Here is a 27,736-nt window from a genome sequence, read left to right on the forward strand (position 1 = left end):
CATGTGTTTGCTGCCCTTGTCCTTCTAGATGCTAATGGCCATGGTTTGGAAGGTGTTGCCTAAGGAACCTTGGTGATTTCCTTCACTGTATCTTGTAGATGGTACACACTGCTGCTATTGTGTGTCAGTGGTGGAGGGAGTGAATGTTTGTGCATTCTAGCATTCTAGTTGCTGCCAACAACCATTCATAAATAAATGAGAGAAATTTCATTTATACAACACATTTCACAATCTCACAAGGCATTTCACAGCCAATAAAGTACTTTTTTTGAAGTGTGGTCACTGTTGTAGGAAACATGGCAGCCAATTTGTGCACAGCAAGCTCCCACAAACATCAATATGCTAATGACCAGATAATCTGTTTTAGGTGTTGGTTGAGGAATAAATATTTGCTAGGAGAGCTCCCATAGTCTTTTTCAAATAGTGCCATGGGATTTTTTTTAACAGCTACCATTGAAGCTGACAGACTTCAGATTAACATCTCATCTGAATGATGGCACCTCTAACAGGTGCTGCACTGGAGTCTCAATCTGGATTTAAGTCTCTGGAGCGGGACTTGAACCCTTCCAACTTCCAAGTGGGAGTGAAGCAGTTATTGAAGTAGGGAGTCATTTAAGAAGAGAATGGTACAAGTACTTGAAGCAGAAAAATGTATCAAATAATGAGGGTAAGGCAAGAAAATGGGATTAAAATAGGTAGCTCGAGTCAAAGACGTAATTGAGTTGTCTTATTTAGTGAAAGGAAGAAAAGAATTTGCATTTATATAGCACCATGACCTCATAATGTACCAAAACGCTTTATAACCAACTGTACTCACTGTTGTAACATGGAAAACACTAAATACTATGATAAAGTAGTAATCTCCATTGTAGAACCCCTTGGGAAAATTGGACAAAAGCCATGTCAAATTTCATTGGATGATCTTAGCCTCAGAGGTAATATTTCATTTGTTTCTTGGCAGTGATGACATCCCTGGAACGCAACATTAGCTTCCTTTCCTACGGTCTTCCAATGTTGTTGGCCCAACTTCTGCAATTATCTGGTTGTAGCGTGGCTTACAATGCTGGGTGTTTTTTCATTCATATTTGCATTGAAAAACCTAGGGGAAGGGCCAAATCCCACAGCTGTAAAGAGTAGGAAGAGATATTGAGACTAATCAAAGACAGAATGGAAAAATGTGAACTTATAGATGCCTTTTGTTGTCTCAGGATGACCCAAAGTGCTTTACAGCCAATGAGGTACATTGAAGATTTGTCACTGGTGTAATGTTGGGAAACAAGAAAATAACAGCAAAGAGATTGGATTTTATTGCCTACAGATTGAAATTGAAAGAAAGGTTCCATATATTTGAGGGAAAGAATTGAGGAGAGGACTGAGTTCTGCTATGGAAGAACCAATTCCAATCCAGATTGGATTAACGTTTCAAGACTGAACATTCTTTAGAGCTGGTGTAGTTTAGTTTTCATTCTCTTCTATGATGTGGACATCACTGCTAGTCCTGCGTTAATTGCCCATCCCCAGGTGCTCAATCTCTGTAACCTCCTCCAGTCCTATGACCCTCCAAGATCTCTGCACTCTTCCAACTCTGGCCTCTTGTGCATCCCTGATTCCATCCTTCCACCAGTGGCGGCCATGCCTTCAGCTGCCTGGGCCTTAAGCTCCGGAATTCCCTCCCTAAATTTCTCTGCCTCTCTCTACTCCTTTAAGATGCTCCTTGAAACCTGCATGCCTCTTTGGCCAAGCTTTTGGTGATTTACCCTAATATCCCCTTATGTGGCTTGCTAGCAAATTTTGTTTGCTAGCACTCCTGTGAAGCACCTTGGGACATTTTACTACTTTAAAGGTGCAATATAAAAGCAAGAAGTTGTGATTTGATACAAAACTGGCTAGGCTACTACAGAAATCATTTAAGAATTAACAAAGTGGGACTGGAAGCCAGACTGGTCAGGAAATAAAGTTTCAATCCTGAAAGGGACATGAGTGAACGAGTGGGATTTTATAACAATTTGACACCTTCATAGTCGCTTTACTGATGCCAGCTTTTTAATTCCAGAATTCCACTGGTAGGAGCTGGATTGGAACAGAGGAATTGCTGAATAATAAAAGACCAGGGTCCATCTCGTTCATCTTCTACAACCCTGGTAGTGACATGACATGATGATAATGGAGTTGTTGACCAATCACAGCAATCAGTTTCTATCAATGAGCCCACAAGAGACCCAGACTTGAGGTGAGGAAAACCCCAGAGGGCAGAGCTTTAGGAACCAAAGGTCCAAACATTTTTTAGGAGTCCACTTTGGTGTTTGAGGATGCAGTTACACTGTTACTTTTGTATCACTATAAAATAGTTTCCATTCTGCCGCAACTCAAGAGTAATGGTATAACTCCAACATCAGGTTCCAATCCAACTGTTCCTCCTCATTCGAAGAACAAAGCTAGCAACTATTTGCAATCCAGGTATTACTTGAGATGTGTCCTGATTAACTGACTGAGTTTCACTCTATGTTACCAGCACCGTCGTTAGATTTGTTTCTCTCCCCTCTCCCACCCATGTCCGCTCATGCATAGCTGTGGGACTGGAGTCACATACAGGCACAGACTGGGTAAGGACAGTTGGCTTTCTTCCTCAAAGTTAGTGAACAGGTTGGATTTTTAAAACATTCTAATAGCTTAACAGTTAGATTTTTCTTTTCAGAATTGAATTCAAATTCTCAAACTACCAAGATGGGGGTTTGAACTCCTGTTGTCTGAATTACTAGTCCAATAAAATAACCGCTACACTAACAGACCCTTCACTAATGGACCCTTCTGCTCTATCCAACTTTCTTCCATTTACTGTGATGTTGCATACTGGAATGTCTTTTGTCTTTGCCACAACATCACAGTAAATGAAGCAAGTTAGAACACATCAATCTACTCAACTAAGAAGCACAGGAACATCTGATGTCAAAAGCAGTACTGAAATCCAAAAAAGGATGGGCAAGCCAAAAATGTTTTTACAAAATTAAGCAACATTCTAAGAAACATCAGCTTGAGCCTTGAAAGGAGAATCCATTTACTAAAACATTAGGGATGGCCAGTGATGAGTTATGGATGTGAGGCTTGGCACACTGGGAAAGAGGAAGAAAAGAAAACCAACAGCTTTGAAATGTGGCGCTTAAGAAGGATCCTAGGGGTAAGCTGGATGGAGAAAAGAATTAACAAAGTAGTACTGAATGAGGCCAGAAGAACAAGAAAACTCTTGGAGAATGTCAAAAGAAACAAATGGAATTCTATGCATGTGATCCATGCAGAAGGGTTGGAATGCCAAATTACCACCAGAAGGGTTAACGGAAGAAGAGAAGGAGGCCGACTGTGAAGGAAGCAGCTAGGCCACATTAAAGACTGGCTTAAGCAGAACTCCAGCAATCAGGTCATCCACTGTTGCTATGATTGGAAGGTTTGGAAGACCACGGTCGTCTACACCACTTGGAATGGCACTTAGACGATGACAGCTGTACCCAAACAACACACGATCACAGTATCCAAAGACCTGTGCCCCACACCCAATATCTTTTTGAATTCTCTGAGTAACAGTGTTGACATGGACCAAATTAGGAATAGTTTCATGCTACAAGCCCAACGCCAATAGGACCTGCTTTGAGACACCCTCTGTCCACCCTACCAGTGTTCATCTGTAACCAACAGGGAGCAGGGACTACTATCCCATCAGTTTGGGGGTGCATTCTGTTCCGAATCCCAGAGGTGAAAGGTCAGTACACTAACGTGCCCCAACAGAATGTGCAATACATATAGTTGAGCGTGGCCTTGATTGACTGTATTCAATGCTGAAGAATTCCTCACTTGTTAACAAAATTAATGACCCTTAGTAAACAAGAATATCACTGTGGAGTTCACTATGTACAGTTTTTATAATATACCTATCATTTCAGGATCACGAAAAGTCCATTCCAATCTACTGTCTGGGAAGTCCACTCCTTCTTATGTTTCTGTTGATAATCCGGGCCCTACGATTCCTTTGATCTGAGGGGTAGGCTACAATCCGAGATTGCGCAGGTCGAATTTGTGCCTGTCTCCTCATTTCTGCTCCAATCTCCGTCAGGGTCTCAGCTGGAGAATTCTGGATTCGCTGGAAGAGGCTCTGGCGGGTCACAGGCTTTTCCTGACAGTTGAAGGTCAAAGCATTTCCCAGATCAACCTTCATTTCTCGGGAAAAGCCATCGGAGGTGCCATCGAAGCAGCGGCCTATGGCAATCTCCTTGGCCAGCCTTGGATTTTGATCGGTAACGGTGTAGATTCCATAGTTGTGGCCCAAGGGGTCAACGGGAGCCAGCATGCTGAAAGCCGACGTGTCGTTGTTGATGGCCAAGGGTGGGTGTCTACGCAAGTATTCCTGCAGCAGGTTATTAATCCTAGTTCGCCGGCAATTTCCCTGGGGGATCACAGCCACCAGAGTGCGGTCAACGGAGCTTTGGTCAAACAGCATGCCACCACATTTGAACTCAAGGCAAGCAGCTGAAATGTTGTGGTTGATCATATCCCGGACACTGCGCACATCACGGATACCATACAGCTGCCCCTTGGTCTCTGGGTGAGTGCTGCCACTATTGCGTGATCTCACCATGACCTCCAGTGGCCCATTAACTTTGATCTTGATGTAGCAGGCCCTGAACTCCTGAGGATTAGGCCACCAGGAGAGATAGTCCCCAGTCCAACTGGTCAAGTCGTTTTCCTCAAAAGGCACCACATTGTATTCATATTTGTCCTTTTCCACTTTGTAAAATCTGAAATGGTTGGCTGACACTGGGGCATCCTCACAGTCTTTTACATTTTGGTATGCGTATATTGGGCCATTGGTCTCGTCAATGTTATTTGCGTTGGGCTTTGCGAGATTAATTTTGAAAGCTGTTTTCTTCAGTTGGGCATCCTCATGGTCTGTCCTCCTGTAGTCAAGTTTGCCTAGGAAGGGCTGAGAGACTCCAATGATGTTGGGGTTCATTTTAGGGCTTGAGGCAGCAGCTTCCAGCTCCTCAGCTCCAAGAGCAGCTGTAACATAGGCTGTGTAAGCATCCGGCCTAGCAGCGTCACAAAAGGCAGGAAGGCAGGCCCCATTAGACCCTGTTATGACACTGTCAAAACGGCCCCAAGCTCGAGGATTGGCCGTGTAGCCTGGCAAAGGTTCCAGGTTAATCAGCGTGATCACAACTCCCTCTAGTTGCTCGCCAGGCAAGAACTTCTCACTCATGTAGGCCCTTACTTTAACGTAGCAGCGTCTGGCTTCTGGAACATCCAGGTTGAAAAGACGGCGCTCCCGGATCTCCATGTTACCAATCAAGAATGTCCTCTCCTCGCGTTTGTTGCGCTTTCTCCTCTCGACGTGGAAGAGGCTCTCCTCCTCCCAGAAACCAGTGTTTGGGTTCAAGGACCACAACCTCATTTTCTCCACGTGTTCTGGCATCTTGACACTGGCAGTGTCAAGGTAGACTGTAACACTGGAGGCTGCAAGGGCCTCGTTCGATAATTCCTCCCGGAAGTCTGCCGAGAACATGCCGTAGGTCCTGAGTGGTAGAATGTCCCCCTCCGCATCCACAAAGTTCAGGTCACTTGACGCAGTCGTGGCGAGGGTGATGTTCCTCGGGTCCAGAAAGGTCACACTGGCCTTGACTTTCCCATTGTAGCTTTCCCCATTGCTTCTGCGGAATGAGTTGGGTGCAATTTCTAGCTTCCCAATGGTGTCTTCGCCTTCCATTTCTCCCAGTGGAATGGTGATGCCTTTGGTGGAGTCAACCTCTATCGGCTCTGATTTCCTCATTAGCTTCACCTCAAAGTACACAGCACCACTTTTCCGGTCAAAAGGAAAGACTTTAACAGTGTCCACAAACTTGTTCATCCTGTCAATAAACTGGACAACAAGCCTTTCCGTTCCCTGAGGAACCTGTATGGTGAAGGTCCCCTTGTAGCCTGTCAGGCCAACTCTCTCATTACCAACAAAGATCTGTCCAAACCGAAGTGGCTCCCCATTGTCTGCTGCTACTGCCCTCCCTCTGATTAATACTTTGGGCTCCAGGCACTTCTTGCAGCCACAGCTTGCCACCACCTTGACAGGAAGGGTGTAGCCCTGACACGCAATCTCCATGTGCTTTATCTCCTTCACACCACAGCAGTAGCTTGTGCTGTCCTTGCAACGGAGGTCAAAGTTCAGGTCCCCGGCACACTTGCTGTTGGGACACTTCCCGACATTGTAGAAGAAGGAATTGGTTGCCTTCTGAAAGCAGTTCCCTGGCAATTTAATTAAATGCTTCAGTGGTTCAGGGTTGCAATTTGGTTCTCCTTTGACTGAAGAAAAAGAGACAAGAAAGAAAGGGTTATAGGATTACAGAAAGTACATTCTAGACCATGCTGGTGTTTATTCCCCATGTGAGCTTCCAGTCCACCTCTCTTCCTCTCACCCTATCAATATATCCTGCCATTCTTCCCTTTAACTGCATCTATGCTATTTGTCTCAAACACTCCTTGTGGCAGTGAGTTCCACATTCTTACCACTCTCTGGATAAAGAAGTTTTTTCCTGAATTCCCTATTAGGTGGTTTATTTGGTAGCATTCTATCCTCTATCAAGAAACCTCTGGAGAAGGATAGATAGCTCACACCACGTTCCCTTCTGAAAGGTGCAAGAACGATTGTGAGCATCATTCACCATTGATACTATAGGCGTTTATTCCTAACGAATGCTTTAAATGTTTTTCGGTGCACATCAGGTCAGTTACCCAGCAGTATTCCTGTTCACAGCTCCACCTGCATCCAGAGCTTTTTGAGGATTTCAACTTTTCAGATGGTTTTGCTACAAGGACATTTTGTTCTGTTTTGGCAAGGAGCTGTATATCTGTCAACACCCTGAAACCTGTTGCTTTTTCTCTTTTTTACGGCTTTTTGCTTGAATATAGTTTGCTGGCAGTTTTGCAGGGAAATTTTACGCTGGCATTAATGTGAAAGACTGCAGCTGCCTTTGAACCTCTTCCATGTTAAATTGAAATCCAGAGACAAAACCTGTGGAACTTCAACAAAATGGGCCTGAGGACATTAACAGGCAGCTAAAACTGGTTAAAACACTTCCAGACTCAACATTTATTTAAAAAAAAACATCTTTTGTAATGATTATTAGTCCAAGTGTGATATCTTTCCCAAAAACAAAATACTGTAAATGCTGGAAATCAGAAATAAAACAGAACATACGAATTAGGAGCAGGAGTAGGCCATTCAGCCCCTCAAGCCTGCTCCACCATTTGATAAGATCATGGCTGATTTGATTTTGGCCTCAACTCTACTTTCCTGCCTACTGCCTATAACCTTTGACTCCTTTGTCAACCAAGACAAGATGCTGGGAAAATTCAACAGGTCATTTAACGACTGTGGAGAGAGAAGCAGAAAGAAGACTGGAATTCATATATTCAGCTTCCAACCTCATAGTCTCCCGACCTTGGACGGCCCACTTCTACCTCCTAACCAAAATCCACAAGCAGGAATGTCCCAGCAGACTGATCGTGTCAGCCTGTTCCTGCCCCACGGAACTCATTTCTTGCTATCTTGACTCCATTCTCTCTCCCCTTGTCCAGTCTCTTCCCACCTACATCCAGGATTCCTCTGACACCCTACATCATATCAACAATTTCCAGTTCCCTGGCCCCAACCGCCTCCTCTTCACCATGGACATCCAATCCCTCTACACCTCCATCCCCCACCAGGATGGTCTGAGGGCCATTAGCTTCTTCCTCGAACAGAGGCCCGAACAATCCCTATCCACCACTACTCTCCTCCCATTCTGGCTGAACTTGTTCTCTCACTGAACAATTTCTCCTTAAACTCCTCTCACTTCCTCCAAATAAAAGGTGTGGCTATGGGTACCCGCATGGGCCCCAGTTATGCCTGTCTCTTTATGGGGTATGTGAACATTCCTTGTTCCAGTCCTACTCTGGCCCTCTCCCACTACTCTTTCTCTGGTACATCGATGACTGCTTTGGTGCTGCTTCATGCTCTCATCCGGACCCGGAAGAATTTATTAATTTTGCTTCCAGTTTCCACCCTTCCATCATTTTCACATGGTTCATCTCTGACACTTCCCTTCCGTTCCTCGACCTCTTTGTCTCAATTTCTGGTGATAGACTGTCCACCAATATTCATTACAAGCCTACCTTGACTACAGCTCCTCACACCCCACTTCCTGTAAGGACTCCATCCCATTCTCTCAGTTTCTTTGCTTCAGTCGCATCTGTTGTGATGATGCCACTTTCAAAAACAGTTCCTCTGACATGTCTTCCTTCTTCCTTAACCGAGGTTTTCCACCCACGATGGTTGACAGGGCCCTCAACCGTGTCCGGCCCATCTCCCATGCATCCGCCCTCACACCTTCCTCTCCCTCCCAGAAACATGTTAGGGTCCCCCTTGTTCTCACTTATTATCCCACCAGCCTCCGCATTCAAAGGATCATCCTCCGCCATTTCCGCCAACTCCAGCATGATGCCACCACCAAACACCTCTTCCCTTCACCCCCCCACAGTGGCAGTCCGCAGGGATCATTCCCTCTGGGACACCCTGGTCCACTCCTCCATCACCCCCTACACCTCAACCCCCTCCCATGGCACCTTCCCATGCAACCGCAGAAGGTGTAACACATGCTCCTTTACTTCCTCCTTCCTCACCATCCAAGGGCCTAAACACTCCTTTCAAGTGAAGCAGCATTTCACTTGCACTTCCCTCAATTTAGTCTACTATATTTGCTGCTCCCAATACGGTTTCCTCTACATTGGAGAGACCAAATGCAGACTGGGTGACTGCTTTGCAGAACACCTTCGGTCTGTCCACAGTCATGACCCAGATCTCCCTGTCACGTGCCATTTCAACACACCATCCTGCTCTCATGCCCAAATGTTCATCCTTGGTCTGCTGCAATGTTCCAGTGAAGCTCAACGCAAACTGGAGGAACAGCACCTCATCTTCTGACTAGGCACTTTACAGCCTTCCAGACTGAATATTGAGTTCAACAATTTTAGATCACGAACTCTCTCCCCCATCCCCACCACCTTTCTGATCCCCCTTTTTCCAACGATTTATATAGATTTTACTTTTCCCACCTATTTCCATTATTTTTAAATGTATTTCCATCCATTGATTTATTTCTACCTTTTAGCCTATTTCGATCCCTTCCCCCCACCCCACCCCCACTAGGGCTATTTGTCCCTTGCTCGTCCTGCTTTCTACCCTTAATGTCACCATTAGCACATATCTTAGCTAATATCACCACCGTCAACACCTCTTTGTCCTTTTGTCTACGACATCTTTTGGCAATCTCCACCTATCACTGGCCGTCTATCCAGCTCTACCTGTCCCCCCCCCCAACCAGCTTATACTTCACCTCTTTTCTATTTTTCCTTAGTTCTGATGAAGACTCATTCGGACTTGAAACGTTAACTGTATTCCTCTCCACAGATGCTGTCAGAACTGCTGAGTTTTTCCAGGTATTTTTGTTTTGGCATTCATATAGCATCTTTCGTGATCACCAGACACCCCAAAGTGCTTTACAGCCAATGAAACTCTTTTGAAGTGTAACCACTGTTGTAATGTAGGAAACGTGTGAAGAAACAGAGTTAAAGTTTCACCAGCAAAACTCTGTTCCTCTCCCCACAGGTGCTGCCAGACCAGCAGAGTGTTGCACACAGTTTCTGTTGTAGCTTTTTTCCTTGTCTGTTTGAAGAGGGGCCACTGAATTCGATCCAGAGCTTCAGGTGTAGCGGAGACTGCCAATAGAGGGTCGAAGGTGAAGTGTATTTGAGCAACCTGCGTCAGTTTCTGTAATGGAACTCTTGCTGAGCTCGGAGTCAACAGCATTGGAAGGATGAAGGTGAAAGAGATACAGGAAGGTTGTAGGGTCAAGGTGGATAGGAGAAAACATACATACGAACATACGAATTTCGGAGCAGGAGTAGGCATCTTGGCCCCTCAAACCTGCTTCCTCACTCAATATGATCATGGCTGATCCGAGTGGATGGGTAATGGAACGGTAATAGTGGTAGGATGGAGGATGGAAGAAGGAGGGAGGGTAGAGGAAACAGATTGGGTAGAGGAAGTAGGGAGGCTGAATTGAGGAGGTAAAGTGTGGCGTAGGGTACAGTAATGCAGTTACTATGTTATTGGCTGGATTAATCATCTAATTCGAAGCCAGTTTAGATCCCACCATGGCAATTTGGAATTTGAGTTCAGTATTTTTTTATAAATCTGGAAATAAAAAATGACCATGAAACTGTCAGGTTGTTGTTAAAAACTCAGCTGGTTCATTAATGTTCCTCAGGGAAGAAAACCTGCCAATCATACTCTGATCACATGTCCACTCCGTCACTAAGACTGCCTATTTCCACCTCTGGAACATTGCCCAACTCCATCCCTGCATGAGCTGCTTAAATCATCATCCATGTCTTTGTTATTTCTAGACTTAGACTGTTCCAGTGCACTCCCGGTCAGCTTTGCACATTCTACCCTCTGTAAACGTAAACTCATCCAAAAATCTGCTGCCCCGTATTCCTAACTCACACCAAATCTCTTTCACTCATTATCCACCTGTACTCACTGACCTACATTGGCTCCCAGTCTAGCAGAAACATTAATTCTAAAATTTTCATCCTAGTTTTCAAATCTCTGTGGCCTCATCACTCCCAGTCTCAGTAATCTCCAGAGATTACCTTCTGAGATAGCTGCGCTCCTCCCCTTCTGCCCTCTTGCATATCCCTATTTCTTTCATTTCACCAATGCCTTTAGCTAAGCTCTGAAATTCCCTATCTAAACTTCTCTGCCTCTCTACTGACTCTCCTTCTTTAAGATGCTCCTTAAAACTACTTCTTTCACCAAGTTTTTGGACATCTGTCCTAATATCTCCTTCCATGATTTGGTGTCAAAGATGTTTTAATTCATTATGCTTTGATTACGGACATTTTGCTAAATTAAAGGTTCTATATAAATGCAAGTTATTGTTGTATGCAATTCCCACATCAATCTTTTGGGCTCTTAACTACCCTTTGAAGTGGCCTAGGAAGCCCAAGAGTTGTTTCACATCACTATCAGAGATCAAAAAGGTTCATTACCATCTTCTCAGGTTACATCGTTGTAATTTAGCTTTCAATTAACAGTCAGACTCTGTCCTTGTTTTTGTACTCCCATTCAGTGCTTATTTCCACATTTAATGATATTACCTAGGAAGTACAGCACAGAAACAGTTATAATGGAAATGATACAACAGAGCATAACCTTAAAATGAGGTCCAGGCCGTTTGAGGATGATGTCAGGAATCACTGCTTCACACAAAGAATAGTGGAAACCTGTAATTCCCTCCAGCCACCATACCACAACCACCCCTCCCCTCCCCTCCCCTCCCCCCAACCCGCAAAATAATCTGTTGAGGCTAGGATGTCATTTGAAAGTTGCAGAACAGAGAGTGATAGAATTTTGATGGGCCATGGTATTAAAGATTACTGAGCCAAGGAGAGTAAATGGAGTCATGATACAGATCAGTCATGAGTTAACTGAGTGGTGAAACAGGCTCAATGGGTTGAATGGCCTTCTCCTGTACCTATATTATCCATGTAAACATGTCACACACGCTGTTATGACACTTTCCTACTTGTGGTGGTGCTGCAGGGACATTTCTCTTAATGTGGACATAGGAATCAATAACAGAAAAGTAATGAGAGAAATTGCAAACAGGTGCAAGAGATTTCATATTACGTAGATTTAGTTTTCTGGTCAGTATTCATCCACACAAGCAGAGCAATGGTTTGTGCTGAAGCAATTGGGGATGGATTTCTCTTCAGCTGCAATTGAGATGTACTGTCAGGATTAATGGACATCTACATTTGAAAATGTGCCACAATACACATTAGGCAGAGATGATTTATACATTTCCACTTGGAATCAGAAGTCTCTCAAAATGCGTCACATACAATTAATTGTTTTTAAGTGCATTTATTGTTCTTACAAGGGCAAATCACAGCTGTTTTTCACACAGCAAGATCCCATAAGCAGCAAAGAAATGTTCAATGAAGTAAATTGTTTTTAGTGACGTTGCTTGAGGGAGGAAATATTTGCCCGAGGCCATTCTTTTCTATTTGTCATGTGATCTGGCGTAGGTTCGATGGGCTAAATGGCCTCCTATTGTGCTGTATTATTCTATGATTCAATGATATCGGACAAACGACTAAAATAAAGAAAAACTTGCATTTACTTAATACCTTTCACAACCCTAGGACTGATGAGAAAAATTAGGGCCAATTTTTTTTTATTCGTTCATGGGATGTGGATGTTGCTGGCCAGGCCAGCATTTATTGCCATTCCCTAATTGCCCTTGTTCAAAGGGCATTGCTGTGGGTCTGGAGTCACATGTAGGCCTGACCAGGTAAGGACAGTAGATTTCCTTATCTAAAGGACATTGGTGAACCAGATGGGTTTTTATAACACTGGTTTCATGGTCATCATTAGACTTGTTAATTCCAGATTTTTATTAAATTCAAATTCCATCATCTGCCATGGCAGGATTCAAACACAAGTCCCCAGAGCGCTACCCTGGGTTTCTGGATCACTAGTCTAATGACAATACCACTATGCCATCACCTCACCACTGCCATCAATATAAGATAGTCACTAGAAAATCCAACTGCAATTCAGGAGAAATGTTTTTACCCAGAGAATGGTGAGAATGTGGAACTCACTACCACAGGGAGTGGTTGAGATGAATAGTGTAGATACATCTGAGGGGAAGCTAGATAAACACATGAGGGAGAAGGGAACAGAAGACTATGCTGATCATTGAGGAAGATTGGGAGGAGGCTCAGGTGAAGAATATACACCACCATGGACAGGTTGGGCCGAATGGCTGTTCTGTGCAGTTAGTTCCATACAATAATGTTCTTGGGCATTTTACAGACATTGAAGTTCTTTTCTGTATTGTGGTTACTGTTGTACTGTAGGAACTGCAGCAGCTAAACTGTGCACAGTAAGATCCCAAAGGCGGCAACATTTTAGTAACCAGTTCATTTGTTTCAGTAACAAAAACAAAAATACCTGGAAAAACTCAGCAGGTCTGACAGCCCTGCTGAGTTTTTCCAGGTATTTTTGTTTTTGTTTCAGATTTCCAGCACCTGCAGTATTTTGCATTTATCATTTGTTTCAGTGGTGGGGGAAAGGGAAGGTGGAGAAAACTGTGCCCGGGAGCCAAGAAGAGATGAGGGGAGAAATTTGGGAAAGAGGAAAATACTGAAGCTGAGAGATTCACATGTAACCGTGACAACCAAAGTCCTGTTGGAGCATCTGGCACAAGGCAATTAAAAAAATGAGGCAAATGGTTCCATGTGCATGAGTTCCATAGGTCCAGGAATGCATCTTTCTGTGCCACAGCATTCCCAATAAATCACTGGAATATATCATAATTGCTCCAACATGGAACCAGATCTCAGCCGAGACTGGTAGGTAATTGTGGCAAGGCTGTTCAGAGTTCCCCACTTCATTAGTATATTACACCTGCTGAGACAGTAATGCTTCTGTCTGCCAAGGAGCAGGCGGCCCTTGTTTGAAATACTTCAGTCTCGTTTCCCCTTAATTTAAGTGGGATAGCAATGGGGTGTGGCTGAACACAACCACAACAAGGGCCGGGTCTCATAAATTCAGTCTGGGTAGTGTCAGAAAATTCGGAAGATTTATACTGCCCTGCCAGTGAATTGCTCGTTCAGCTAGTGAGCTGTCATTGAAGCTCATCCCTCTAATATCCTACCTTTTCTTAGACTCTGAAATGAAGAATAGCCACTCGGGAAGGTGCTGAACTACAAAATGGAGCCCCTACCTTCAGCTGAGATGGAAAGAAGAAAAGTCTAATATTGGAATGGTCTACCCAGTGGATAAAATAGCACTTTCTTTTTAGTTGATGAATTGTCTGTCCAACTTCCTCCAGCCACACAACCTACCGATGTCCCTGCACTCTTTCCACTCTGACCATCACTGAGTTTAATCGCTGCACCATTGGCAGTCGAGCCTTCAGCTGCCAATGCCCTAAGCTCTGAAATTTCCTCCCTAAACCTCTCTGTCTAGTTACCTCTTCTCCTTTAAGCAGCTCCTAAACCTATCTTTTTGACCAAGCTTTTGGTCGCTTGCCATAGACTCAGAGTTAAATTATGACTGACAATGCTCCTGTGAGGTGCCTTGGGATGTTTTACTACATTAAAGGTGCTATATAAATGCAAGCTATTATTGTTTGAGTAACAGTTACAAGGCATGATGGGCTGAATGGCCTCCATTGTGTTGTATCATTCAATGATTTTCCGCTTAATCTCATTGGAGTTGAGCTTTGTAAATTATCGAGTGTGGGCACATGTTATTTTTCAGAAGTTAAATTAGCAAAACATTAATGTAATAAGACTGTGTCTGAGCTAATCTTTGCAACAATTTATAAATTAATCGCACAGCTGTCTGAAAAGTGGAGAAAAATCTTTCCAGTAATAGAATGTGAAGTCAGTTGTGTGAGGAATGTGTTTAGTGCATCTCATTACTTTACTCAAAGTAGTGCTTCAATATTAGGATGTTATTTACAGTAACAGCATGGCCAAGACAGCACCAGTGCAGAACCAAAACTACACAAACTAGCAAGACCTGATGTTTGCTCCCTTCAGCCTGTCTTGATGTCTTGCAGTGAGCCTGGGTTTCTGCTCCTCAAAGCTATCTAGTGATGCTTGCCAATATAAAGATGAGGGTGTAAACATTGTGAAGATCAATTTTAATTCCCTTCCTCACCAATTCCAGCCTGACGGGAAGGGTTAAAATCAACCTAGTCCACTGTAGGCCTGGGTTCTCACTATTCCCACCTAGTGGTATTTCAGAGATAAAAACAAAAAAACTGCGGATGCTGGAAATCCAAAACAAAAACAGAATTACCTGGAAAAACTCAGCAGGTCTGGCAGCATCGGCGGAGAAGAAAAGAGTTGACGTTTCGAGTCCTCATGACCCTTCGACAGAACTTCTGTCGAAGGGTCATGAGGACTCGAAACGTCAACTCTTTTCTTCTCCGCCGATGCTGCCAGACCTGCTGAGTTTTTCCAGGTAATTCTGTTTTTGTAGTGGTATTTCAGATTCATTGAACTTGAAGTAAACAGAAGCTTCTGTTTACTGAGGGCAAACAGGAACCTAATTAAACATTGAAGTTCATGGCCCGATGACATAATTTTTAATGATGACTCATGCGTGAGGCCCTTCAAGTGTCAAATATCGAGTTATATCAAGTCTGCAGCACAGAATAAGGCAACTCATCCCACTGGTCCATCCCAGTATTTAGGTTTCCTCCTGCCTCTCTTCATCTCAACCTATCAACATATTTTAAAAATTCTTTCACAGGATATAGGCACCACTGGCCAGGCCAGTGTTTATTGCCCATTGCTAATCATCCTTGATAAGGTGGTGGTGAGCTGTCTCCTTGAACCGCTGCAGTTCCAGTGGTGTAGGTATACCCACAATGCTATTAGTGAGGGAGTTCCAGGATTTTGACCCAGCGACAATGAAAGATCGACAATATATCTCCAAGTCAGGATGGTGAGTGGCTTGGCGGGGACCTTACAGGTGGTGGCGTTCCCATGCGTTTGCTGCCCTTGTCCTTCTAGATGGTAGAGGTTGCGGGTTTGGAAGCAGCTGTGGAAGGAGCCTTGGTGAGTTGCTGCAATGCATCTTGTAGATGGCACACACTGTTGCCATTGTGGTACTGACTGTTGCATTGATGGTAGAGTGAGTGAATGTTTAAGGGGTGCCAATCAAGTGCTGCTTTTTGCTGGATGATGACAAGCTTCTTGAGTGTGTGGGAGCTGCACTCATTTAGGCAAGTGGAGAGCATTCTATCACACTCCTGACTTGTGCCTTGGACAAGCTTTGCCGAGTCAGGTGGGGAGTTACTCACTGCAGAATTCCCAGTCTCTGATCTGCTCTTGTAGGCACAGTATTTAAATGTGCATTTCTGATCCACGGTAATCTCCAGGATGTTGATAGAAGAGGATTCACTGATGGTAATGCCATTGAATGTCAAGGGGAGATGGTTAGATTCTCTTTTGTTGGAGATGGTCATTGCCTTGCACTTGTATGGCGCGAATGTTACTTACCACTTATCAGCCCAAGCCTGAATATTGCAGGTCCTGCTGCATATGGACATGGACTGCTTCAATATTCGAGCAGTCGCAAATGGTGCTGAATATTGTGCAATTATCCGAGAACATCCCCACTTCTGACCTGGAGGTAAGGTCATTGATGAAGCAGCTGAAGATGGTTGGCCTTAGGACACCACCCTGAGGAACTCCTGCAGCAATGTCCCTCATGGGCTTATCTAGCTTCCCCTTAAATGCATCTATGCTATTTATCTCAATTGCTTCTTGTGGTAGCAAGTTTCACATTCTCACCACTCACCGGGTAAAGAGTTTCTCCTGAATTTTTCTATTGGATTTATTAGTAAATATCACATATTTACAAACTTGAGTTATGGACTCCCCCACAAGTGGAAACATCTTCACTACTTCTACCCTTCAAATCCTTTTATTCTCTTAAAAACCTCTCTCAGGTCACCTCTCAACCTTATCTTTTCTAGAGAAAGGAGCCCTAGCCTGTTCAATCTTTCCTGATATGTATAGCCTCTCAATTCTGGTATAATCCTTTTAAATCTTTTATTTTACACTTTCTCCAATATCCTTTTTGTAATATGGAGACCATATGTATTGCCCTAAGTGTGGTGTCTAACCAATGAACCATATACAAGTTTAACGTAACTTTTATGCTTTTCAATTCTAGTACTGTAGGAATGAACCTTTTTTTTATCCTTTATTCTAATGCCCATCTCTATTGCCCTTGAAATAGGCAGCCTTCAAGGCCATTACAGAGGGCAGTTAAGAGTCAACCATATTTCTGTGGGTCTGAAGTGAGAGGTAAGGATGGCAGATTTCCTTCCTTAAAGGGCATTAATGGCCCAGATGGGTTTTTCCCAACAATCAATGATAGTTTTATGGTCGCCATTACTAAGACTAGATTAGCTTTATATTCCAGATTTATTATTTGAATTTAAATTCCACCAGCTGCTATGGTGGGATTTGAACCCATATCCCCAGAGCATTAGCCTGGGTTTACTAGTTCAGCAATATTACCACTACACCACCAACTCCCCACTAAGAAACCTGATGAGACACAGCAGCAATATTCCTTTATTCTTTGGGAGGATTCCATGGGAGTCATGGAAGAGCTGGAGTTATACCTCCGGATCCCAGACAGAATCCTTAGATTTCCTCGATCTCAACCTTCCCTCTCCCTCCTCAGCCAGCATCTAGTTGAGTAATGCACTTCCTCACACCACTTATCTTATGCTGGGGGCTGATCCCTTGGGAACTCGACAGCAGTGGGTTCCAATTATTCCACTCACCCACCAGCCAGTCTTCATTCTTGTCATCTTTAGGTGGGGAATCTGCTTTCAAATATTTAAATGAGTTCTGACCATTATAATTGGAATGGTCTCATTGGCTTCAGAACTCATGGATACCCTGCTTCCTTTGGGCTCCCCATGGACTGATCTCACACACCCATTTAAACCCACCCCCCCATCCAAGCGTGCGGACAAGATCAGGCCACCACTATGTGCCCTATCATAGTGAATAGCTCAATGACACTCAGTACCTAAGCCTGGACAGGATGAATGGTCACTCGTACAAGGTACTGCATCGTTGTTAGTGCTGTGAACCCAGCGAGAGTCAACACGTTCATGCGAGGAGGAGAGGAAAAAGATACAAGACAAACTATGTAATTACTGTCCATACTGTGCAAAAGCGAGAGTGTGCATGCATATAGCAGGAGTGATTGTGCATGTGACAGGACTGACTTTCAGTGTATAGTTGGCTAGACACTTGATCACTCACCTATAACTGTGAGCATTGCTGGAACTGACTTGATGGAGCCAAAGCCATTGGTAACTTTGCACTGGTATTCCCCTCCTTGCCAATACTTCAACTCCTTCAACAGTAGGGTTTCTTCATTCTTTGTGTCCAGCAGTGTCCCATTGTGATACCTGGACAAAAAAATCAAACAGCACTGGGGTAAGAAAAATCTGGCAATGATAGAATACTAACAATGATCAGAACCACTGTGCTCCAACACAAAAGAGACCCAACCATTCGGATAAAAGACTGTGGGGATTGTGCCTATTGGATTGAGGGGTCCATGTTGTCAATTCCATCTGGTGATATTCCAGGGCATTTCCTTGTATGAGCTCTTGCCCCCAACTCCCTACCCATTCGTGCTGCTGCCATTGGTTACCCAGCACATCTACCTTTACAGAGGCCCACCTTTCCTACACCAAAGAGATTCTTCCTTATCTGTTTGGGTAATCAACAAATAAATATATTCAAAGAAAGTTTAAAAATCATTGATTTATTTAATGCAGCAATGATTCTTATCCCAGTATTTGTTGCCCATCTCTAATTGCCCTTTGAGAAGGTGGTGATGAGTCACCTACTTGAACTTCTGCAGCCCGTGTGATGAAGATACACCCCCCAGTGCTGTTCAGGAGGGAGTTCCAGAATTTTGACCCAGTGACAGTGAAGAAAGAGTGATATAGTTCCAAGTCAACATGGTGTGCAAGTTGGAGGGGAACTTGCAGGTGGTGATGATCCCATGCATCACTTACCTTTGTCCTTCTATGTGGTAGAGACTCCAGTTGAAGGAGCCTTGGCGAGTCGCTGCAGTGCATCTTGTAGATGGTACACAGCTGCCACTGTGCATCAGCGGTGAAGGAAGTGAATGTTTAAGATGGTGGAGGGGATGCTGATCAAATGAGCTTTGTCCTAGATGATGTCAAGCATCAGAAACTCCAAAATCAACACCAGTTCTATCCCAGTCTCGCAGATGCAGAAGGAAGTGAATTAGTTTTTGCACAGCCAAAAAAAATGAAAAGAAATCTTAAGAAAGTGCCTCACCAGAAATATTTTAATGGAAGTGGGGATCCAGTGGCTTTGCAGCAAAAAGACACCCGTTGATCTTCAAATCGTACTTTTGTCTCAGGGTGTTTCACTATATAGGGCTTTTCTGTTGAAGAGAAAGAAAGGAGGTGAGGGTAGGCGAAATCAGAATCTTGAAAGGTACGAAAAAATTATACCCATTATAATTATACCACTGAGAGCCACCTCTCCCCACCCACCGCCCTTGCTGCTGAACACCCCCCCCTCGCAGGACCTCCACCCCACAACACCCTTCCATCATTTACCTGTGACCGAGATCACACCTCAGGTGGGTCTCATATCAGCAGTAACCACCTGTCTGCCCAGTGGTGCTGCTCAGTAACAAAGAGCTGCCAGCCTCTGACCAGCAACTTTCGACGAGGGTGGGCTTCCACCTCCAGGATCCTTGATCCCAGGGAAGTCCTGCCAGTGTCCAGTTAAATGCCTGAATGGCACTTAATGTGGTGGGCCTTCCTGAGAAGAAACAACATGGGGCTCTCACCAGCCCTCCAGCTGGCAGGCAAGACCCTAGTCACCTACATTTGTTATGATCAGAGATCAGACCCCCAAGTTTTTGATAGGATCTGGTTAGGGACCAATTATTTTTTATTTAAAGTAAACAAAGTTTGAGATTCAAGACACTTACTAAGTAAATAAAACCACAAGATTCTACGGATTTTGAGCAAACAAAAATAAAAACTTTTCTAAACAAGGTCAGAAAGACAAAACAATTTACAATATCTACCTTATACTCTAACATTCAGGGTAACTCTGTGGCACATGTGAATTAAGAGGCAAGCTGTGGCCGAACACACCACCCTGCACAATAAATACAGATGCGACCAAGACAGAGTCCATGGATTTATCAACAGCCCACCCAGACGTCAGTAACACTGAGTCAACCCATCTCATTGAAACTCTGTCTCTCTCACAAGGGATTCCAGTCTTCACATTCAAAAATCTAACCTGGGAATTCCAAAAGTCGTTCCAACTCGGATGGTATCAATTACATCACAGGGTTTCAATCTCGTCTCCCAAGATTCCGTTCCCCTGGGTCCCAAGTCTGCACTCAAGCACCAACTCTCACAAGCACTACTTCAGCTCTTCGGCCGTGCGCTGGGTCCAAAGAATGTAAAATGCCAATCTGCACGTTTGCAGTCCACTCCCAGTCTGCACATGCATGAAAACTCAGAGGCCCATTGGGAGCTGAAGTTCCCAACCTCCACTCTCAACATTAAGGTAAGTTTGACTTACATGACACACTAAATACCGACCAATGAAGAGGATTCCCATGTAATCAGACACCTGAGCACCACAGAATTGGCTTTGGGTCATCTAAACACACGGTCCAATATGAATGTGGGCTCTCTTATTTGATAACTGGATAACAACAAAACAACTTGTATTTATAAAGAGCTTTTAAAGTAACAAAATGTCCCAAGGCACTTCACAGAAATGATTATAAAACAAAATGTGAGACCAAGCCATATAAAGAGAAACTAGATCAGATGGCCAAAAGGTTGGTCAAAGTGGTAGGTTTTAAGAAGCTTCTTAAAGGAGGAAAGAGAGACGGAGAGGTTTAGGGAGAGAATTCCAAAGCTTAGGGCCCAGGCTGAAGGCATGGCCACCAATGGAGGAGTGATCAAAAATCAGTATGTTCAAGAGACCAGAATTAGATGAGCAGATACCTCAAAGGATTGTGAGACTGGAGGAAATTCCAGAGATATGGAGAGCCATGGAGGGATTTGAAAACAAGGATGAGAATTTTAAAATCAAGATATTACTTGATTGGGAGCGAATATTGGTCAACAAGCACATGGGGTGATGGGTGAATGAGACTTGATGCAGGTAAGGACATGGGCAGCATTTGAATGACTTCAAATATACAGAAGGCAGAATGTGAGAGGCCATCCTGAACTAGAGTAATCAAATCTAGAGATAACAAAAGCCATCAATGAGGGTTTCAGCAACTGTTGAGCTGATGTAGGAGAGGGTGATAAACAGGATCATAGAATGATACAGCATAGGAGAAGACCATTCAGCCCATTGTGCCTGTACTGGCACTTTGAAAGAGCTATCCAACTAGACCTGTTTCCCTGCTCTTTCCCCATAGCACTGTAAAATGTTTTTTTTCATGTATTTATCTCATTCCCTTTTGAATGTTATTATTGAATCTGCTTCCACCGCCCTTTCAGGAATGCATTCCAGATCACAACATGAACATGAAAAAAATTGCCTCACTTCCCCTTCCCGTTCTATTTCCAAATCATTCTCTCTATCCTCTGTAGTTAAAGTTAAACTCAATGCAGTGTTTTACAGTGCAGCATATTAAGATACCCATCATCAGGATTATATTTTTATTTTTTCCCTGTCTGTACATACAAAGGTGGTTGCTGTAATCTGGAAATTTCTCTTCCCCAAAAAGTCATGATGTTGGGGGTCAACTGAAATCGATAGATTTTTGTTGGTGAGGATATCAAGGAATGTGGAGGAAAGGCACGTAAATGTCGTTGAGGTACAGGTCAGACATGATGTAATTGAATAACAGAACAGTCTCGAGGGGCTGAATGTGCAATGATGCTCACTGCTTTGCCTTTTTCTTTGAGGTTCTATGAGCAGTGTTATCGAAATGGTTGTAGCCCGACTGTAAGAAGAAGCTTTTGAGATAGTTACTGACCAGCTCTCTTGAGAACCGCCTGAACCACTGACGACTCCGTGCTGTTTTGAACTGCTTGAAATACGGAGGGGACCAACTTTGCACCTTCGATCAGAACACGAGTCTTGCTGTTGGCACAGACACCAGGGATCTTGAAAGTACCGCTTTCATCGCTCATTGTTAATGTCATGTGCGGCTGATCCTCCATCGCTATCCTACCGTGGGTAATGGGCATTCCATCTGCAGAATGGACTGTGCCCAGTAAAACATGTTGGTCACAGATGCAACCGTTGCATTCTTCATTCACATGACCCTCTGCACAAACGTGCTGGCAGACTGCAAGAAAAAATTCCCATTGCTTTTTATTAATGTTGCTGTCCTCATCATCCCCAACCCCATCAGCCTCACAATCCCGACTTTGTTCCGGCACTCCTCGGAACAGTCAGATTTGAGTAAGTTGCCCAGTAGCAATCGCTATTTAATAAACGGACATTAGAAATTCATAAACTGCGGACAGAGTCCAGCACAAATGCGCAAAGGGGATTTTTTTTTAAGCAATTGAGCCTGGTTAGCAGTATAATCAGGACACAGATCTACACATAAATTGTACATTACAGCAGTGGCCACACTTTAAACACTTCACTGGCTGTAAAGTGCTTTGAGGTGTTAAATAAATGCAAGTCTTTCCTTTGTTTACATCTCAGTCCTGTGCCTGCATGTGTAAAGGCATGTGCTGATTTGCACGCACATGCATACACACACAAACACGCACAAAGTGTGAGGTCCCACTTTGCTTATGCCAAGTCTTAGAGTAAACGGGAGGTGGTCACCTAATGCACACACTCAAAAACAGATTCCAATTCAATGGCCAGGATCTTTCCCTCGGGCAGACTCGGCAGGGGTGGGCAGGAGTGGCTGGGAAACCAACCGCCGCCCACGATCAGGGCCGGACCGCAATTTCACGCTGGAAGGTCAATTAAGGCCCATCCAGCGTGAAACACATGCTTCAGTGTTTAGCGCTGCCTGGGTGGGAGGCAGTGGAAGAGGAGGGCAAGCATGCAAGTATTCACATGTGCATGGGTGCATGCTGGTAAAGCAGAACCGCGTCAGGAAGATGAAGATATGTAAACTTAAAAATAAAGATTTTTAAAATGTTATAAAACATGTCCCCTCATGTCCCTGCTCGTGTGACAGAATCACATGTTACTAATAAAATGTTAAAATTTTTATTGCTTGTTGGAAACCTCTTCTTGCCCAAAAATGAGGTTTCCTAAAAAATGCAAAGGCCGCTTGGCCTTTTCACCTGCCCGACAACCGTAAGGCTGGATGGTCAGCAAAAAATTTATTTCAGTTATAACTTTAATGGCTTTAATAGGCCTTTTAATTGTCAGCAAGCGCGCTGACAATTCCCACACACGCTCGCCAACCAAAATATCGCGCGTCATTTTACGCTCGTTCGGGTCAGATACATGCCCACCCAACAAGCGTTATATTCTGACCGATCTTTCCCATGACCTCCAAACTCAGATTCCTCCATGTCTCCTTCCCTCCTACTATCTGCTGTTACCCTGCCCTCGGGTAAAGCTTAACATCCACTCCAATTGTTAATTCTTAAAGTTCAATCACGCCAGATGATTTTCATGTTTTTGATAAACCAACACTATTAAAAGTGGCAACAAGGTAGCAGATTATTGGCTTGTACACAAGGTGCACAGGTCATCATGCAACTCACTTGTAACACAAATCGTCCCCAATTTGTATCTCTCTCCAAACTAAACAAGTAAAAGATATCAAGAAAGAACCTGCATTTATATAGTGTCTTTCATCATCTCAGGATGTCCCAAAGCACTTCACTGCCAAGGAAGTACTTTTTGAAGCATAGTCACTGTTGTAGGAAATGTGGCAGCCAGTTTGTGCACAGCAACATCCCCCAAATTGAAATGAGAAAATGATCAAATAATCTGTTCTTTATTGATGTTGCTTAATATTGAGCAGGACATTGGACACTCCCCTGCTCTTTGAAATAATGGGATCTTTTATATCCACCTGAGAGGTAGCGGGTTTAATTTCTAATCTGAAAGACAGCATCTCCAACAGTGCATTGGGAGTGTCAGCCTGGATTATAGAGCTCGGGTTGAATCCATGACCTATCTGCTCAGAGATGAAAGAGATTACTACCAACTGAGCCACAGCTGACACAAGAAGCTTGCCAAAAAGTATTTGTGTGACAATCCTCCCCCTTTAATTAAGACAGCTGCCTGTTAAATCAAATAAGAAGGTGTTACTCCCCCTCAGAGTGTGAAAGTGCCTAGCTTTCTGTTTAAAATTAAATTACACCTCAGATGGAGGAGTAGGTTTCAGACTCTAATTATACAGTAGCTCAACCCTACAACAAACATTGTGTTCATTCCTGACAGTGATCTGTTTGGAAATGCATCTAACCCTGACAGCACTGACAGACTTCCAACCTCCACCTTTGTTTTGGTTTCAAATAAGCTGTGGGGGGGGGGAAGAACATATATTTATATAGATTTCTAGAAATTTCTACCACTGATGGTTACAAAGGAAAACTGGACAAAACAAAGAAATCAGTAAAAAATCTTCAGAGCGAGATTCATTTTTAATTCTCTCTCTCCGGCTTTCTATTGCAGTTACAGTCACAAATGCCTTCTGTAGGGGTTGAACCTGCAGCTCCTCCCATTGCCTCACAGGCTTTGCTATCTCCCTCATCGCCTCCATCAGGAACTCACTGACTGGTGTGTCATTACTGGGAGGTCTTGGCTTCACATTTCCTGGCAGTTGTTGCCAAATTCCTGGAGTGACAAGACCAACACATCCTGGTTGTGCTGGGTCTCTGTTTCTGAGTCAATCCTGGCAGGGGTGAAGGTTGGGAGTTGGTGGGGGGTGTGGTGGTTGCAGTACTTTGCATTGGTGAATGGAACATTTCCAGGATGCAGAGTGAAAGTCAGTTGGTCGTTCTCTGTCGCCTCTGAGTCAGAATGTTGTGGGTTAAAGCCCCCCCATCTAGAGCTTGAGCACAAAATCTAGGCTGATACTGCAGTGGAGTACTGAGCGGGAGTGTACACTGTCAGAATGCATTGTCTTTCGAATTAGATGTTAAACCAAGGCCCTCATCTACACTTTTGGGTGCACATAAAAGATCCCATGACCACCCAGAAGAGTTCGCCCCAGTGTCCTGGGACAATATTTATCCCTTATTACAACAGCAACATACCAATTGAGTCAGGTGATTAATAATCTGCATTGCACTGAATTATTTGCTCATTAACTCATTGCCGATTGTGGGATCTTGCTGTGCACCAATTTGCTGCTGCATTCCCTAATTATGACAGTGACTATGCTTCAAAATAAAAAGTGCTTCAAATTGGCTCGAAAGTGCTTTGGGCTGTCCTGAAGGATTGAAAGATACTTTCAGAGCCGACCTTAACAGACCATATTCTGAACCTCATTCTGATAAACCTTTTTACCTTTGCAAGGTGCCCCGCCACACTTTTGGACTTCAATCGGCTCTCTGACACAGGTCTGCCTTTCCGGGGTTTGGACGCAGCGTCGGCGGCGCAGAATGTGACCGTTCCCACACGTGACAGAACACTGGGTCCAGGGTCCCCAGTCTGTCCAATGAGCCTCTTGAAAATCAGACAAGGGTTGGGGAGAAGCGGAATTGGTAAATTATTTAAAAACAGTAGGCTGCACAACAAAGTACATCAGGGAGGAAAGGGGAATGTGGCAGCAACAACAACAACTTGCATTTGTATAGCACCTTTAATGTTGCAAAATGTCTCAAAGTACCTCACAGGAGGAATTGTCAAACAAAACCTGACAATGAGCTATGGAAGGTGACTAAATGTTTGGTCAAAGGGATAAGCTTTAAGGAGACTCTTAAAGAAAGAGAAATTATAGCGCCATAGAGTCATTACAGCACAGAAAGAGGCCATTTGGCCCATTGAGTCCATGCTGGCTCTCTGTTGAACAATGCAGTCAGTCCCATTCTTCTCTCCTATTCCTGTAGCCCTGCAACTTTATTTCCCTCAATTGTCCATCCAATTTTCTTTAGAAATAATTGATTGCTTCCACTTCTCCCAGTGAATTCAAGGGGTGATGTCAGAAAGCCCTTCTTCATGTAAAGTGTAGTAGAGATCTGGAACTCCCCCCAGTGCGCAACTCCGCACCCGCCCACCTCCCCCCCCACCACCAAAAATAAAGCTGTTGAGGCTGGAAGTCAATTGGAAATTTAAAAACTTTGATAATTTTTTGTTAGGTAAGGGTATTAAGGAACATGGAACCAAAGCATGGTAGATGGTGTTAAGATACAGAACAGTCATGAAATGGATTGAATGGCAGAATAGACTCAAGGGGCTGAATGGCCTCCTTTTTGCTCCTAACAGTCTCACAAGGCTCCAGATCAGAGGGATGCTTAGTTTTGAGCTTTCCCTCCTATGCCGATAAAATGCTCCAGATGCATGGTGTGTTTAGCACTTACCCTGGCATGGAGGAGTGCTACACCCTCGTCGCTCGATGGCCTTCCCCTTGCACCTCGGAACCATGATAAAGCGGAAACGCATGTTGTTTGTGCAGGTGCGCTGTCGAGCTTGGAAACCTGCTCCCCCGCAAGCGGTCACTGAACACGAGCTCCACTCTGACCAGTCTGACCAATAGGATTGAACTGAGAATGGAATTCACAAAAAGACAGAGATAAATGCATACATATTCGTACATGGAGCGAAATACCATGGCGAGATTCCCCATTGTAGTGTTCAATTTCTGCGTTTGATTATATGAGTCTGTTTACTATTTATGCTCTGTACGTGATTGGTTAAGCCTGGGTGTGGACTCAGAAAAGTAAACAAGCTGTAGAAAGAGGTACAAGCCGGAAGAGAAGCATAGAGTAGACATTTTAAAGCGTTGTAACTAAAACCTGTTACACACATAGAAACTAGGGCGGAATTTTCCAGCCCCAACTGCCACTGGGATCGTCCAGTCCCGCTGAAAGTCAATGGACTTTTGGCTGGGCGTTCAAATCCCCCATGGTGGGTCCCGCCACGATGTAGCTAGAAACCCCTGACCCTCGTGTCATCTTTGCATTGCTCTGAGAAATATAAAAGTACAATACCCATCATAGCTCATAGCTAGAAAGTGTCACCACCCACCCCACCCCCCAAACAAAGTGTCATCCATGCAAAGTATATTGTTCTTTAAATTGATTGGTTCCAGCACAGCATGAATGAAAAAGTCGCATTTTTTTTTAAACTGTCCTGAAAGAAAGAATCTCCCCAAGGGGAGGAGCTGGGAATTTACAATCAGCTGCCAGGTAGATGAAGAGAAGGGGCAGAAAGAATTTATGGAGTAAGGAATGCTGTTGAGAGGTCCCACATACCTACAGGGCATTGGAATCGGACATGGTAGTTGGAGCAAATCTTGCCCTCTGGCTGCTGCTTGTTGATGCACCAGAAACCCTTGTTTGGGCTGTAATGGACAATCTCCCCAGTTTGTTCGGCTTTCACCCATTCCGTCGTACGTGCCTCAATGGACACTGGCCGTGCACACACTCGCTCCCGGTAGTAGAAGCGGATAGCTTCCAACCGCTCAAAGTCTCCGTTCCCGCCAGGGTGGTCAATGTTGAACCAGGAGGTCCACTCTGTCACCTCTGTGCCCAAATAAAAGACGCCAATCATTAAAAGCAGAAAAGACCAGCATTTATATAGCATCTTTCATGACCACCAGATGTCTCAAAGTGCTTTACAGCTAATGAAATACTTTTGAAGCGCAGTCGCTGTTGTAGGATATATGGCAGCCAATTTGCAGACAGCAAACTCCCAAAAATAGCAGTGTGTTAATGACCAGACAATCTGTTTTTGTGATGTTAGTTGAGGAATAAATGTTGGCCAGGACACCAGGGAGAACTCTCCTGCTCCTCTTCGAATGTGTGATGGGATTTTTTACATTTACCTGATAGGGCAGTCTGAGTTTCAATTTAACAAGTCATCAGAAAGGCAACACCTCCAGCAGAGCTGCACTCCACTGGAG

The 27,736-nt window shown here is 44.1% G+C and overlaps 1 protein-coding gene across 3 annotated transcripts; it reads right to left on the reverse strand.

Moving 5' to 3' along the window:
* Positions 1-30: 30 nt before the first annotated feature.
* On the reverse strand, positions 31-27,603 carry cilp2 (cartilage intermediate layer protein 2). Of its 3 annotated transcripts, XM_041205578.1 has the most exons (8): positions 27,087-27,601; positions 26,193-26,375; positions 25,180-25,338; positions 21,713-22,027; positions 19,015-19,123; positions 17,959-18,107; positions 3,921-6,336; positions 31-1,124 (listed from the first exon to the last, which is right to left on the reverse strand). In XM_041205578.1, the coding sequence occupies exons 1-7, from the start codon at positions 27,415-27,417 to the stop codon at positions 3,956-3,958; spliced, it is 3,627 nt and encodes a 1,208-aa protein (XP_041061512.1). In that variant the 5' UTR covers positions 27,418-27,601; the 3' UTR covers positions 31-1,124; positions 3,921-3,955. The 3 variants fall into 3 exon arrangements, with proteins under 3 accessions (XP_041061512.1, XP_041061511.1, XP_041061513.1); XM_041205577.1 differs by lacking the exon at positions 31-1,124 and having other exon boundaries at positions 3,882-6,336; XM_041205579.1 differs by lacking the exons at positions 31-1,124; positions 25,180-25,338 and having other exon boundaries at positions 3,882-6,336; positions 27,087-27,603.
* Between the last annotated feature and the right edge of the window lie 133 nt (positions 27,604-27,736).

This window comes from Carcharodon carcharias, chromosome 14, assembly GCF_017639515.1.
Source record: "Carcharodon carcharias isolate sCarCar2 chromosome 14, sCarCar2.pri, whole genome shotgun sequence".
Lineage (NCBI taxonomy): Eukaryota > Metazoa > Chordata > Chondrichthyes > Lamniformes > Lamnidae > Carcharodon > Carcharodon carcharias.